Source organism: Lepidochelys olivacea, assembly GCF_965140295.1.
Source record: "Lepidochelys olivacea isolate rLepOli2 genome assembly, chromosome: 3".
NCBI classification, from domain to species: Eukaryota; Metazoa; Chordata; order Testudines; family Cheloniidae; genus Lepidochelys; species Lepidochelys olivacea.
This window is the reverse complement of record NC_140413.1, coordinates 143,961,955-143,978,064: the sequence shown is the minus strand read 5'-3', so window position 1 is coordinate 143,978,064 and position 16,110 is coordinate 143,961,955. Positions and strand designations below refer to the sequence as shown.

Genomic DNA, 16,110 nt, shown 5'->3' with positions numbered 1-16,110 from the left:
AAGCATGTGCTTAAGCGGTTTACCGAACTGAAGCCTGTATTCTGATAATACAACAGAACCAAACTTAGTAGAAATTTAATCTTACACTAACAAGTTACAAATTACAACTGAGATATTCGTCCTGATTTAAACTATTCCTTTTAGAGTATATTTAAAAAATAAAATTAAAAAAAACATATCAAAGTGAGACTTTTCTGTAACCATTCTCAGGCCTTGCAGTACACATCATACTTCAGATTTGCTTTCAGCTTGGTTCCCCATAAACACTCTTTAAATTTAGCATCCATTTCCTGGCTTTGAGCTTCAGTAAAAAGGTTCTTCCAATCTCCAACAGCACCTGGAATAAACAAAAGTAAGAAAAGGATACCCTTGACTGTGATGACTGTAGGGACAGATTTAAAAGAAGAATGTCAGATTCCTTTATTATGGTATTTGGGGACAATGCATGTTCATATGCCAGAAATAAACATCTGTTCAGAGGAGGAAAAGTGCATACAGGGCCTGATCCACCATTGCCTGCACCTTGTATAGTCATTTATACCACTACAAGGTGAGTATAAAGAGTGGATATAATGCTTTTGTTCTGATTTGGTTGTATTTGCACGGGTGTAAAAAAGACTATGCAAGGTGCAGTGCAAAGGCCCAAAGAGTTCATAAGTATGACTCGCAACTGCAAGAACAGATTGTCCCCACTTGCAAAATTTGGATCCAGATTTTGAATACCCCTAAATCTGAGGATGTATGGATCTGGGACTGTAGTCTCATCCATTCCAAAGATACTTGTCAACCTATAGGTTGCTTAGATCCAAGATTTTGATTCAGGCCCATAATTAATCCCAGTAGTTGCCTAAGAAACTCAAGAAGAAAATTCTATAGAGATTTAATGGCCTAAATCAAGTTTTAGAGCCCGTTCCATCTCCCACAGAAGTCTGCGGGAATCTCTCCATCACTGTAATGGGAGCTGGGGAAAGCCATGACTGTGCTATGCTTTAAGGAAACAGGGTAATCAAAGTGGTCTATTTATTGATTTTGACCCATGTGGAAATATCAAGTGACTCTCTAAAAGCACCATCCGTGTTTCTCAAACCATTTCTAACCTAGATAACTAGAAAGAAAGAAAGGTTGATTGCCTCCTATTCCAGATTCCTGTCAAAATTAAATTAAATGTAATCATTGACAATCCTTGGATTTTTTTTTTTAAACACAAATTTACCTTTACGGAAGAGAATCGGACCAACTGAGCCATAGATCTCCTGGGATTTTTTTCTCATCACTTGGAAGTTTCCCCTGTCTGCAGTAGACTGAATCTGCTCTGCTTTGAGAGAATCCAAAGAATTCAGCTATTTGCTTTGCTCCAGAAGCCAAGTTCTGAAAACAGTGTAGTGAAAGGGGTAACATGTTTGCTCTGAAAAAAGGAGTTCCCTTTTTGACTGGTGTGTGATATCGACGTATTAATAACACTTTCACACACAATGCATTTTATATCATCTTGATGCTAAGTGTTACAGATTTGTATCCATGCTCAACTTGTTGCTATAATATGTTTTGGGTGCCATCATATCTCATTGAGGTCACTAGGAGCTTTGCCATTGACTTGAGTAGGAACAGGATCAGATAAGTCTTGCCTCCAAGTATCAACAGCTTTACCTCTTTCAGGTCTTCATATGTTATAATCATAACATTTTCATCCTCAATGTGTTTGCTCTATGCAACCACGTGGTCAAAATAGGAACCCCAGTTGACTGAAAAGGAGATAGAAAACAAGCTTCAGCCTGTATGTTCAATAATTATGCTTTTGTTTCTCTTTAACTAAGAATCACTTTTGCTGCCTTTAGGTTATACCCATGCAAATAAACAGAACATCTGTTCAGTTGTGCAGTGTTGTACAATGGAGAAGGCAAGATTTCTCTCTGACTCCTGTAGGCTAGAGGTTTATGTCCTGAAGCACGAACTCCTCTATCTATACTATTGTTTTAGCTTCCATGAGTACATATGCTGTTATTAGGCATCATTCTGAGCAGCCAAGTCCAGATCTCTATCTAGATTTAAACTTCCCTACATTTTGGAAGTGCTTAGAACTGGGATTTTGGTTTGGTCCCAGATGCAGAAACTGAAATGTCTTCACTAGCGCTTATGATTCTGATCAGATCTTGCTTGAAGCTGGCCCTAGTTGGCAGAGGTTTTGCCCAAGATATTAAACTACTATGCAAGTTCATGACTCAAGAGACAACATAATGCCCAGAAGCAGCACTATCTTAGAACTTTCCTCACATTCTGGAGTTCAATTGCAACAATAACTATCAATTAATTTTAGCATTACACAGCTGTTTTCATATTGGCCCCATTTACTTTGTCTAAAGCATTTTTTTCTGCTGCTTAATCTTTCAGATACATTCAAAAATAGTAATTGTACCTTTTCCACTCATGAACTCTGAGAAAAACTCATCCCAGGAGTTATAACAGGGGATGTCTGAGATGTTCTTTAAGAAATGGAAAAACGATGCAGCGGTATCTTGAGGATTTCGAAACAAACACCAGTATCTGGAGTGGGAGGGAGAGGTTAGCAATTTTTAGATCTTTTATTTCCCGGGATAACTACTGTGATAGTACAATCAAACATTCTGTAACCAGTAATGTACTGTAGCTATTAAATATTTTCATTTGTATGTAAGACATGAAAAGCAAGCTCAAAATGTTGGCCATAATAAAGTCTCTGGCCACTTTTAAAGCTTGATCTTGTGGTCAAAGAGTCATAAAAATGAAAGACTGAAAAAGCCTATATTACTATCATTAATATCCTTCCCTGTCCCTTTGGGGCATTGCTCCCTATTGTTACCTTAGACCTGGTGAATTTCCACTGCAGGTTACAGCCTGTTATTGTGCAAAGCACTATTGTTTTCTCCCTCTGGAAACTGTAGCTGTGCTGTCCCCTTTTATTCCCATTTTCTATGTTATGGCAACAATTATGTCAGCTCTTTTGGATAGTTACTGTAAGCATTTTTGATCACAATTTGCCAATGTGAAAATAATTTTACTGGATCTCTCACGTGACTAAATACAATATAATCTTTAAAAAAAAAAACCAAAATCCTAAACTGCTCCTTGACAGCCTGCACTTTGGGCTTTATTCTGCTCAGATACCATACCATAAGGGTCAAACTTACTGAGACCTACTGACATCAGTAGGTCTCAGTAAGTTTGACCCTTATGGTATGGTATCTGAGCAGAATAGGAATAGAATTTAGCCATTGATGTATTTGTATATTTTCAAAAAATATTTCTAAAACAGAGAGTAAAAACAAGGGGGACATAGCTCCTTCCCTGAAATAACTTGCAGGAAGGGATTGGGGTGTAGGAAGCTCCCCAAGCAGCTCAGATAATTCTGTCAGGGAGAGGGTGTCTGTTACCCCCTATTAAGAAATAAAAAGGGGTACTACACTCATGGATCGTCCAAATCCTTCTCTGCACTGGGCCTGGAACCACCTGTCCTGTCACCTCTCTGGCTACCTGATAGGGTTGCTCCAATGGAACTGTATTGTTAGGTCACTCCCCACCCGTTTCTGCTCCTTGGAGTCACCTCTTCAGAGGTTTCCATGAGTACTCTGCTCTAAAGGTAACCAGCATGATTCGATGCTCGTTTCCCTAGAGGATTGGCAAGGTGTGACAACAATGTGTGTCCTTGGTCCATAGCATCATCCCCCTGGTCCTTGTGGAGATCCCCTTGGAAGGTTTGCCTCAGGGTCCATGGAGATGGTGCTGCCGAGTTGGCTGAGCCATAATTTACTCTGAGAAATCCCCCTGTGCATTCCAGAAACAACAAGAAATGCATGATGCAGACAGCTTTAACCTCATGCTTTCTGTGAAAAACTGTGGCCTGAAAGGATGTTATCCTTCCTTCTCCATTCTTCTCCCCAACTTCCTCACTCTTCAGTCTCTTGTCCTCTTGTGTTTTCATATTAGCTTTACATCGTTAGCCCATTGGGGTAGAGATCTTATCTTTGTATTCACCAGTAAAGCACCACACATGCCTGCACTGCTTTATAAATAATAATCTCTGCCTCAGTGTGATTCTCTGTGAAAGAGAGTTAACTGTACTTCCCTGCTTAACAGGTGTTGTGAGGCTAAATCCCTGAATGGGTGAAATTCACCCCTATATAAGGCCTATGCACTACTTAAATCCTACTTAAACACTAGAAGCCAAATGAAGACCAGGCACTAGGTCTCAAGTGATCAGCTTGCCTTGCATTGGCACTGTCCAGAGGTGAATTCACCCTACCTTTGTAAAGTGCCTTGAGATCCCCAGATAGCAGATACTGTAGAAGTGCCAACTATTATTGTTGTTTCTTCATAAAGCGATATTCATCTCCTTATTTAAATGCAGACTAGAACCACCAACAGCACTCTCTACAATTCTATGCCCTCACTTGCTCATCACATACCATCAATGCACAAATAAAAATTAAATTCTTAAGGACGTTACTTGATAGGCCTGAAATACAAGTCTCTAGTTTCCCTACCACCTCTCAAACATCTGGTTTAACAGCAGAGAGTATTGCCTTCTGAATCTATGTTTTCCTTCACCCCACACGTCATAAAGATTTTCCACATCAGTTAATGTTTTTTCTTCTATTGTGCATACCCAAGACGTGGGAAACATTTCACATAGTGAGATTTTCTTTAGTTTAACTTTCATGATCCTGAATAAATAACAAGAAATATGACAACAGTGAGGCTTTGGAAGATGAAGGGAAGTTTAGATTCAAATGTGAGAATTTTCATCAGGCTTTATCCTCTGAGGTGCTGAGCACCCACAACTCCCAGTAAAGTCAATGGGAGTTGTGGGTGCTCAGCACTGGGAATGGGACAGTCAGCTCCTTCCCAGACTGGGCTCATATCAGACACATTTGAGAAACTGGCTACGGAAATCAGACACCTGTTTTTATAGTGTTACCAAATAGCTAGACTCTATTTGTTCATGTGGTAAAGACACCTGTAAATAGATGCTTAGACCTAAGAGCTAACCTGTGATTCTTTAGGCTCAATCCTGAAAAGGAGCTAAGCACCTGTTCTGGTTATTATACCAATGGGAATCAATGGAGCTTAGCACCTCAAAGACAGAGTTTTAAATTGCAGTTTCCTGTTTTCCTTTTAGTTCTTTACACACACGCCCATCCTCTCCATTTTTTCCTTTATAAAACTTGGGAAATTAAATGCAAAAGTTCCATTTAATGCTAGTTAAGGTTGTGAGATTAAGCACTCAAATGTCAGGACATTTTTTAAAAAATAAGGTTTTGCTGCCAATGGGTTACTCCACCACATTAGACATATATATTTTCTGTTCCTTTCTCTTGTGTTCAATGTAACCCTTAACAAATGCCTTTTCATTGATGTATGCCTGTTGCATGGTTTCAAAATTCTCCAGCTGCCCCACTCTGTTACAGGTGTTGGAAACCTGCAGGGAGTTGCAGATTCATTCCACTGAACTCATTAGCAATGTCTTGTCTCTTGTTAAAATTTCCCATCATTGATTTATCACAAGCTGCATTCGTATTAGCAATAGTGGGGATTTTTTTTAAAAATCCCCCCCAGTGCAGACAAAGCTATAGAACCAGGTGTGGCTCATTAAACTAACTGAATTTCTGAATATCTCCAAACTGTAGTGGTGTTTGAAATATAAACCAAACCAAATTATGTAAATAGCCCTTATCCTCATATTAGGCCAGACAAAAAAACCTACAATCCCCAAAATCCCTAAATTATGAGATATTCCAAATCAGATCCACATTTTCAGCTCACCTCTCATTTTGTATTTGTCCCATTTCCGCTGCTTTGGCTTCCTGTCTCTTCATGGTTGAGATATTTACCTTAACCACTGCAAGCCAATTTCTTAAGTCCTTACTAAGGCAAAACTTCCATGGATGATCAGCATATCTCACAATTAGGCCCACAGTAAGGTCTTTATGATTGGGCCCCAACTGGATTACATCATTTATTCATTCTATTGTAACAGGTTTCTCAACAAAAGATTAAATAAAATTGCACAGGTTCTCCTCTGCAGACCCCTTTGCAAGGTAGAGATCCTCTCTTACATCCATATTATCTCTTAAAATCATAAACCCCCATCTCTTCAGTCTCAAAATGCTTCTCTCCACAGTCCACCAGAAAAAAGGAACATGGACTATTGGTATACTATATTCTGGTCTGGACTGTTTTCTAGTCACTAAGTAAACCATATCTGGCAAAAACAACTTGAAATTTAAAAATGTTAAAGAAAAGCTTAAACTTCTGCAAAAACATCCAATATGTCCTTTCACTTTTCCATCACAATTAGTAACAACACTTTCTCTATTTCATCAGCTACTTTATTCTGTTGTTTTGCCAGGTTTGTTGCCTTTGAGTGAAATTGCAGTGTTAGAACAACAATTGCCTTTAAATGGACAGATCTGAAGGGTGGAGAAAAATCCTGGCACTACTCCCTTTTTTCTTGAGAACAAAATATCTCATGTTGTTCTCCATATGCAAACCCCCACCCAATCAGGTATATTTCTCTCCTCCTTTTCCATCTTCCTGGGTCTGGAGAAAGGGTCCAATTCAGCAACACTTAGTCCTAAAAGTAAGGCTTACTCTTATAAGTAGTACCACTGAAGACCAATAGGAGTGGCAGGATTGGGCCCACTGAGACAAACAGGTATAGGAGACAAATCAGTAAGAATGAGAGGCAAAATATTAAATTTAACCTTATATAACATTAACAGGAAGCAAGCTTCTCACACCAATATAATGTTGTTTTTATTTTGGCAGCAAGCTATTTCTGTAATTAAAGAAAGCTTTTCAGCCCCATATCAGTGATTTAGAAGAAACAGATGTAAAGTCTATGGATAACAATAATAGAAGACAGTACAATAAAAAGCATAAGGCATAAAGAATAACAATCAAATTAATTCCAGGAAAGCAAAACTAACATCATAGCTTTAAAATAGTGTTTAAAATATCATCATAGCTTAAAATCCCAATGCCTACAGTGGAAGGTATTGTATATTAATGTCCCCCTTTTATGCTAAAGAGACAATAAAATGCTGAACGCTTACATTTAGCAGGGCTTTTTCCCCCCCAGGGTGCCCAGAATAAGATTTAGATCCCTCTGTAATGCACTGGATTTATGTATATAATCAAGTTTCACTTTAGCAGTTGACTCCGACAGAGAATATGGGACTTGCTAGTAGTAGCTAAGGGACTTTTCCATTAGCTCAAGCAGTAGAGATCTGTATCTAAGCATTATAAGCATATTCTTAATTTTATGCTTCACGCACTCTAGTGGAACTACTCACAAGCTTAAAGTTAGGCACTTGCTTGAGAACCTTGTTGAAGGATGAGGTTTCAAGCAGCAGTGTGTGATTTGTACCGTAATTGTCTATTTTCAGCACCTGGAGCTGTAATCACAGTTGGACTGAGCTACTAATGCATTTTGTGGAAAACAGGGGCCCTGGGAGCCCTACAGTCAAAGATGAGAGGCAAGAAAGGTCAGGTGGGTATCACAAATGGCAGGCTCAGTAGAGATGCAGCCAAGCCCACCAGAGAACAACACACAATGGCAACTTTCTCCTTCCCCTTCTGTTGGGAGAAGATGTTGCCGGCACCCAGTGCCGAGAGGCTGAACAACAGCTGGAGTGGTTCGTTACCCGGTGTGCTACACCCAATAATCACAACGGGGTGGAGAAGCAGAAAAGTTTATTTGCAGCTGCAAAAAGGTACAGGGAGAATAAAATCTCAAATCCTGCACAACAGAGCAGGAAGTTACACAGGCTTTTATACATCCTTTTTTCCCAGCATACTTATCCAATAGCAAGCTGCCCCAAGTATCCATATAGCCAGCCAATCCAGTTCCCAGCTAGTTCCCTGATTCTCTGTATCATTTGTTAAACTATACATAAAGCTGCTTTATTCAGCATTGTTCTTCCATATCTCCCCTGTTTGGCCTTGCTTAGTTTCAGGCAGTCTGACTCTGCAACATACTGTTGCAGATTCTCAGCATAACTGCTGTGAGTGCCTCCAGGCGGGGGGGCCAAGGACACTTGGGCCTAGCACGCAGAGCTGCTGCGAGTGCCTCCAGGCAGGAGGGGGGGGGCCAAGGACACAGGGGCCTAGTGCGAGGGGGCTTCATTGACACTTGTGGTCTTCCATCCCCTCGAGTTACCTAGTGGCCATGCCCCAGTGTTCCCAACAAAGAGATCATGGCTATCGCATTGCACCCTGCTGGCAGACTGGGAGCAATGAAGTGAGGCTAACACTGACTATGTGTAGGTGTGGAAGGAACGCAGCAGGGAATGACAGCCATAATTGAGCAAGAGGGAAATAGTCATCACTTGTTATATGTTATAAAAATGTTAAAACAAAATACAGTTTCTTTTGGTTGTTTCTCTGCCCAGTAAGTATGATACTAGTCTGGTCTAGGAGCCCTCAGCTATGCCCAGATCATTATTACAATCACACCAGCAAAGTCTGAAAATATTGAAATATACTGCTGAGTAATATTAGCATATGGAAGACATTAATCCATACTTAATTACAAATTCTCCTAGTGGCTCCCAAGAGAGAGCCCTCTCAGTCAATGAACAATTCCCCAATCCTACTCTCTGGGCTCTCTTACAAAGAAAGGAATGGATCCACTCAAGAGTAACTCCATCTACCCCTGCTCAAGTTCTCAAGCATGTCAGCAGCATCTCATAATATTCAAGGCTATGTTGAGGAAGGGTTGGAAGTTGAACTCAAGCTAAAGAAGGTTGTAGGCCATTGAACTACATTTTACTGAGAAGGGAGAAAAATCTGTGATCTTTGTGACTGCATTATGAGCTGGTGCACTCCTTTGGGTGTTACTGATTAACATATTTGTGAAATATTAAGATCTCCTGTACAGTACACTCCAAGCCTCTGGGCCACCATTTCCATTATTCTATTGATAGAAGCAGCTGCCTATAAGAAAGGAAATTCACAGGTGCCATCACCAGGCCTGGCAGAGCACGAGCTTTGTCTTTTCCTGGCCCATTCAAACCCACAAATGCTTCCCTCACTCCCTTTATAGTTTCAAAACCTAACTATGGACCTCTACAGGTTACTTGAGGTATTAGTCACCATTGTTTGGGCAAAACCAGCTGCAAGTCAAAGCAGCAGTAGTTGTGTGTTGTCAGTCCTGTGCTTCCTTTGTTGGGAATGCCCAAACACAGCTCCCCTTTCCTGCTATATTTAAAAAACAGAAGGTGCAGTTTGTGGACAATGACCTCCAAAACAAAAGAATCCTTCACTGCTTGGAAAACTTAAAAAAGCTCTAAAAATATCAGTGGATCTGATCCTGAGAGACACAGGCATAGGGGCAGTATGTTAGGGGCAGGATCCCAGTGCAGAGCCTGGAGCTGGGTGTTTGGTGTGGGTTGCAGACAGGATCCTGGCCCAGGGGCGGAGAGTTTTGGGCCAAGTTGGGAGCCAGATCCACAGCACAGGGGCAGGGTGATTGGCACGTACTGGAGGTAGGGTCCCAAGGCAGGGTGTTTGGGGCACGGTGGGGGGAGCAGTGTCCTGAGTATGTTGAGGGTGCGGTCCTGGCCTGGGGCTCAGCTGGAGCGTTCGGGAGTGTTGAGAGGGGTCCCTGGGCATGTTGGGAGCAGGGCTGGAGTGGTTGGGGCATGTTGGGGACGGGATGTCGGGAGGGGGGTGTTGAGGGCCGAGGCCCAGGGCAAGGGCAGGGCGTCTGGCCCGTGTTGGAGGTGCAGTCCCGGGGCAGGCGGCTGGGGCGGCGCCGAGGCTTGGGGGGCGCGTTGGAGGGCGGGGTCTAGGTGCTGGCTCCCGGGGTGTGGCCGGGATGCGAGCTGCAGGCCGGGGCGGGGTCCCGGGATGTTTGGGGGCGTTAGGGGGGCGGGGGGCGGCTCCGAGCAGGGGGCAGGTTGGGCAGCGCAGGGCTGGGCTGGGCGCTCGTGGTAGCGGCAGGTGGCGCTGTGCTGGGAGGGGGCTGCTTAGAACCCCCTACGCTGTGGGGAGACTGATCGTTGGGGGGGGCAGTCGGTCGTACGCATGCGCGCACGGCCAGCGTCTCCAAACCGAGCCTCTACGCTGCTGTGTACGCACGCACGTTAACGGGCGCAATACCAGACTGCGCCTGCGCCGGGGCGCGAGTCCCTTCCCTCTCAAGGGTATAAGGTAAGCGGACGTGCGGCGAGTCGCGATGTCCGCCGCAGGGAGGTGAGGGGGAGGGCGCGCGCTGTCCGCTGCCGCTTCGCGGGGCTGTGAGCAGGGCCGCTGGTTGCTGGGCCGCGCGCCCCTCGCTGCAGCGGGTGAACTCGGGGGGAGGGGTGACCGTAACGAGCCTTCAAGTTATGATGCGGAAGTAGAATCTGTCTTCTGCTTCCGGGTCACTCTGCTTGTTGCTGCCGTTGGCGTGAGCGAGCTAGTCGGGGCCGTGAGCACAAGGGGCGAGGCTTGGAAACCCCGTGCGGGGCGGGGATTCAGCGTTGCGGGTCTTCCTCCGCATTTCCTTCCACCCCGTCGCGCCCGCAGGCCGCTCACGTGCCCTCGCCGAGATCTGGGGGCGGGGGGAGAGGGTCACGTGTTTCTCACGCGGCGCCGGCGAGTTGCTGCGGGCGCGCTCCCGGCTCCGCGCTCCCAACCCCTCTCGTGCCCGTTGGCTTTACCAGTTGCTCGCTAGCGGCCCTGTTCCGCGCTGGGCGGTTTCCCGCCTGATTCCCCTGCCCCTCCTCCCTCCCCTGCCCGCGGCCTTTCCGGCCGCTGCGTGTCTCAACTGCTGTGCGGCCTCCGGGCGGGGCTCCCCCGCGTGGCAGACCGGGGCGCCATGGGGCCGCCCGTGGCAGACCCTGGCGCCTTGCTTTGCCGACGAATCAGGCCTCGCCTGGCGCCTGCAGCGCGCTAGGCATTGGGCCGGCCACTTGCAGCCCTGGCCTGATCCCAAGGCCGCGAGTGGCCAGGCTTGGCCGTAGCGCGAGCGCCTGTGTTGGCTGAAGGCTCGCTGCGGGGCGCCTCTCGGCTGGCACAGACCCTGTACTCCCTTCCCGGCTCTCTGACAGCTGTAGGGTCTGCCGCATTGATTTTAAGGGGAGCTAGTTGGGGGCCTGGAGCCGGCCGAGGGGGAAAAGACACCATGCAATAGCCAACTCTTGAAGCAACAGTTGTTTTCAGAGCTGTAAATTCCAGATGTTAAAGGTGACTGGCAAGCCACCTCTTCAGGGTGCCATCAATTGCAGCAGTATGTGGTGGAGGCCCCAATAGTCAAGCAGAAGGGGGCGCAGGTCAGTACCAAACCTTTGGGTCCAGTGAGGACTAGCATACCTCTAACTAATGATGTCACATCATGCATGGAACCTTGCTTGGGAATATGGCTCACATAAATGTTGAGCTTTATATTTAACTATCCAGAGCGTTACTTTTGTAAAATTTTGTTTTAAATATATACAAAGGACCTAGGAAAAAAAATAAAAATCTATAGGGTTTCAAGGTAATATGCTAAATGCTCCTTCTTGGGCCTGATCCAGCACCCACTGAAGTCAATAGAAACTCCCGTGGACTTCGGTGGCTATTGGTTGCATCCCTAGTCAGTATATTTGACGCATTCCACGCTTGCAGTACTCCGATGAACTCAAGGTGAAGATGTTTAATGATTTAAGAATAAGCAGAAATTCTTATGGTATCTTTATTACAATTTTAGTTCAAGAATGAAAACATTAGCATCTTTATAGTAGTGTTTATCCAAATCTATTTTTGAAAGTTAGGCATGGAACCTGTTGCAAGAAAGATCTTCAAAGGAGTTCTATTTTTGGAAGTGGCTGGGGTCGCTGGAGCGTATTTACTATTTTACAGAATGGACACAAGTCAAGGTAATAAAATGGTTTTAGAAATTACTCCTGATAGTGGGTACCAATGTTTCTTACACTAAAAGTGAAAAACTAGTAGAGAATGGATAAGGTAGCAGAATGTTGATGCCCTAAATTAAAAAGTTGAAACTTATGTTCACACCAGTCCATACCGTTTTTCTACTCTCATTTTCCTGTTTTTTCTCTTGCCTTTTTCTGTAAACAGAGTAGTTGTGAAGAAATCAACTGTGCATGCAATACTGGGGTAGGGAGAGACTGTGCTTAAGAAGAGAGAGAATTTACTGGGTTATGTCCCAAGAACTTAGCCTAATAGTACATGACTGAGACTTATTAGGTGGTTAGATGTATCCTGAGGTAGTGAGGTGCAGGGGGAATAGAACCATCATGAAATAATTTCTGTTTCAGCAGTCTGTATCTTAACTATGTAACACAGAGGTTGGCAAACTACGGCCTGCGGGCCACATCTGGCCCACGGGACCCTCCTGGCCCGGGAGGCCCCTCCTCTGCCGTTCCCCCTCTCCCGCAGCCTCAGCTCACTGGCGGTCTGGACGGCACGACTGTAGCGGCGCCAGCCACTGGTACTCCAGGCAGTGCAGTAAGGGGGCAGGGAGCGGGGGTGTGGGATAGAGGGCAGGGGAGTGGTCAGTGGGTAGGGAACAGGAGGGTTGAATGGGGGCAGGGGTCCTGGGGACAGTCAGGAAGGAGATGGGGTGGCTAGGGAGAGTCAGGGGACAGGGAGAAGCGGGGGTTGGATGGGGCAGAGGTCTTGGGGGGCAGTCAGAAATGAGAGGAAGGGTCGGATGGGGCAGTGGGAGGCAATCAGAGGACAGGGAGCAGGGGGGGGTGATGGATGGGACAGGGATCCCAAGGGGGCCCTCAGGGAATGGCGGGGTTGGATGGGGCAGGGTTCCTGAGGGGGGCTGTCAGGGGGCGAGAAGCGGGGGGGGGTTGGATGGGGGTAGGGGCTGGGCCATGCCTGGCTGTTTGGGGAGGCACAGCATCCCCTAACTGGCCCTCAATGCAATTTCTGAAACCCGATGTGGCCCTCACACCAGGGGCGGGCAAACTTTTTGGCCTAACAGATGAGATCTGATTAGTAATCTGTTGTGGAATTATTACCTCCCCAAAACCTTACTCCAAGGACAGGGACAAAGTTTCAAGTAGGAAAAAAGTCATCTAAGCATTTGTTGCTGAAAGATTGTATTGGTGAAAAAGAAATTGTTCATCTATTAGATTAGATCTGTTAGACTCCTGAGGAAATTCTGTGCCAAAAAAATAATTATACACACAATATTTTAAAGTTCTGCAAATTTTGTCAATAGATGGGAAGGCTCCAGCATGGTAGTGGGGAGCACAGGCCACTGGTGGCATGGAGGTGGGAGATCACCCTGCAGTGCGTGCTCCCCTCATGCCTGACACAGACTTGGTGAGGACCTTGACATAGCACAGGGGCTAGGACTGCCCCTCTGTGCCAGGCATACTGGGTGTGGGCAGGCAGGCTCAGCCCAGCAGGATCCAAATGTGGAGGGATCCAGGTTTGGGTTGAGAGGGTTTGGTTTGGGCATCTCAATGCGGGGGTCTGGGTGCATGGGCAAGGGGACTATCAGGTGGGTACAGGTGAAAGTGGTTGGGGCTCAGCAGAGGGGAGCAGGTGCTGGGGGAGTGAAGCTTGATGCAGTCTGGGTGCAGGGGGTTGGCAAGGTGGGGATTCAAGTGCAGGGGCTCAGTGGGGATGGTCTGGGTGCAGGGGGCTCCAGATGCAAAGGGTGATGCCCAGCAGGGGGGTCTGGATATGGGGGGGTCTAGATGCATGGTTGGGCAGATATGGGGGGCAGCTTCCTGTACATTGATCCCTCCACCCATGGTTGAGGAGCAATGAGGGCAGGAAGCAGGGGGTGTGTGGAGCTTCATACAGCCAGGGGAGGTTTCTTGGGGTTGGTCTGACCCAGCCGTGGCTGCTCCATGCAGAGGAAGAGGAAGTTCCATCCTTCCCAGCACAGGGTAGGAGCTACAGGCCAGGGTGTCCCCACCTCCACCCACAGTGGTGATTTAGCTCTCCCTTGGCTGCTTCGGGCACCAGAAATGATGCACCTGCACTGCTGAGGAGGGGCATGTGACTGCTTTTGCAGCTTCCAAGAAGACAGATGTGGAAAAATTAGAGTCCAGTGGATGGCAACAAAAATGATTAGGGGGCTGGAACACCTGACTTATGAAGAGAGGCTGAGGGAACTGGGATTGTTTAGTCTGTAGAAGAGAAGAATGAGGGAGGATTTGATAGCTGCTTTCAACTACCTGAAAGGGGGTTCCAAAGAGGATGGAACTAGACTGTTCAGTGGTGGCAGATGACAGAACAAGGAGTAATGGTCTCAAGTTGCAGTGAGGCTGGTGAATCACTGGAATGGGTTACCTAGGGAGGTGGTGGAATGTCCTTTCTTTGAGGTTTTGGCTGGGATGATTTAGTTAGGTTTGGTCCTGCTTTGAGCAGGGGGTTGGACTAGATCTCCTGAGGTCCCTTCCAACCCTGATGTTCTATGATTCCCTGGCAGAAAGTTCTGCTTCTGCGGGGAAGCAAAAAAATCTGTAGGGGACATGAATTCTGTGTGCATGCAGTGGTGCAGAATTCCCCTAGCAGTAATCTATAGCACATAAATTATGAGAGAGAGATTTATTAGGGCCTGGAGAAACCTCACTCTGCCCAAGACAAAGCCTAGCTCACATCAAATGAGCCCTCAGATCTAGAGGGTTTAGCAGATTCACTGTGAGCTAAGGCTCTCCCAGGAGATTGTAAGTTTTATACTGCCACCAATTACTATAGTATCTGAGTGCTTTCCAAATCAACCAAAAAATTCTCGTTCTAGCTACAGATATTTGTGACTTATAGCATAGCTTCAGGGCAGGTCAGAATGCAAAGATACACTTGTTCTCTTCAACCAGAATGTTAGGGATCGGTTGCCATCTGAGTTGCAGTTCTACTCTAGGTCAGATTTAGATCAGATGATCAAAAATGGAGTTATGTAGAACTAAAGAGCTTTGAAAAGAAGGCAGGAATAGCCAAAGAATCATCTTATCCTAGTTCAGGAAAAAAAAAAAAAAACAGGTTGTGGGGGAAGTCTGTGGGTGATGTAGTAGTCATAGAATCATAGAATATCAGGGTTGGAAGGGACCTCAGGAGGTCATCTAGTCCAACCCCCTGCTCAAAGCAGGACCAATCCCCAATTAAATCATCCCAGCCAGAGCTTTGTCAAGCCTGACCTTAAAAACTTCTAAGGAAGGAGATTCTACCACCGCCCTAGGTAATGCATTCCAGTGTTTCACCACCCTCCTAGTGAAAGTTTTTCCTAATATCCAACCTAAACCTCCCCCACTGCAACTTGAGACCATTACTCCTTGTCCTGTCATCTTCTACCACTGAGAATAGTCTAGAACCATCCTCTTTGGAACCACCTCTCAGGTAGTTGAAAGCAGCTATCAAATCCCCCCTCATTCTTCTGTTCTGCAGACTAAACAATCCCAGTTCCCTCAGCCTCTCCTCATAAGTCATGTGTTCCAGACCCCTAATCATTTTTGTTGCCCTTCGCTGGACTCTCTCCAGTTTAGGTCATTAGGTACAAAACTTTAGGTGTGTTAAGGGATAACATCGGCTCAAATTTAGGTTTGCACAGAGGATGGAGACACTATTTTCAGCTTCCAGGATGGCACTGATAAAGTTAATCTGCAGCCAAATAAGGGAAGTTGTCTGGAGGTGCCTGGTTATTGATGGAGAGATCTAAGACAGGAGTTCTCAACCTTTTTCTTTGTGCCCCTCCACAACATGCTATAAAAACTCCATGGCCCTATAAAAACCAGGGCTGACATTACCACCACAGGGGCTCCCATAAAGCTAAGTTGCTCGGGCTTTGACTTCAGCCCCAGGTGATGGGGCTCAGTGCCCTAGGGTTCAGCTTCATGTGGTGGGGCTTTGACCTTCTGACCTGGGCCCCAGCAAGTCTAACACTTGTCCTGCTTGGCAGACCCCCTGAAACCTGCTTGTGGCCCCCAGATCCCTGCTTGAGAACCACTGCTCTAAGGCACTGTTTCTTAACCGGTTTGTGGGCTGGTGCAAGTCCCCAAGATCTTCCTGACACATTTAGGAAGGCAGCAAGCCAGTATCAAAAAGGTTGAAGAAAAACTCTTCTGAGGAAAGGAGTACTTGTGGCACCTTGAGACTAACAAATTCTGAAGGATGCTCAAAGCTTGA

The 16,110-nt window shown here is 45.9% G+C and overlaps 2 protein-coding genes across 2 annotated transcripts in view; one reads left to right on the top strand and one right to left on the bottom strand.

Annotated features, from left to right (window-relative positions):
- Nucleotides 1-206: 206 nt before the first annotated feature.
- Nucleotides 207-5,849, bottom strand: SULT6B1 (sulfotransferase family 6B member 1; the record flags this gene model as incomplete). The annotated part of the gene is given in 7 exon segments (XM_084624051.1): nt 207-337; nt 1,214-1,320; nt 1,322-1,368; nt 1,648-1,704; nt 1,708-1,742; nt 2,414-2,541; nt 5,797-5,849. Coding segments are annotated over 7 exon segments (558 nt in total).
- Nucleotides 5,850-10,187: 4,338 nt separating this feature from the next.
- The window catches only part of CEBPZOS (CEBPZ opposite strand), a 7,206-nt gene continuing 1,283 nt past the window's right edge, over nt 10,188-16,110 (top strand). Inside the window, exons 1-2 of the mRNA XM_084624983.1 lie at nt 10,188-10,230; nt 11,768-11,876. Coding sequence (XP_084481109.1) covers nt 11,774-11,876 — 103 coding nt within the window. The 5' untranslated portion in view covers nt 10,188-10,230; nt 11,768-11,773. The remainder of the gene's footprint in view (nt 10,231-11,767; nt 11,877-16,110) is intronic.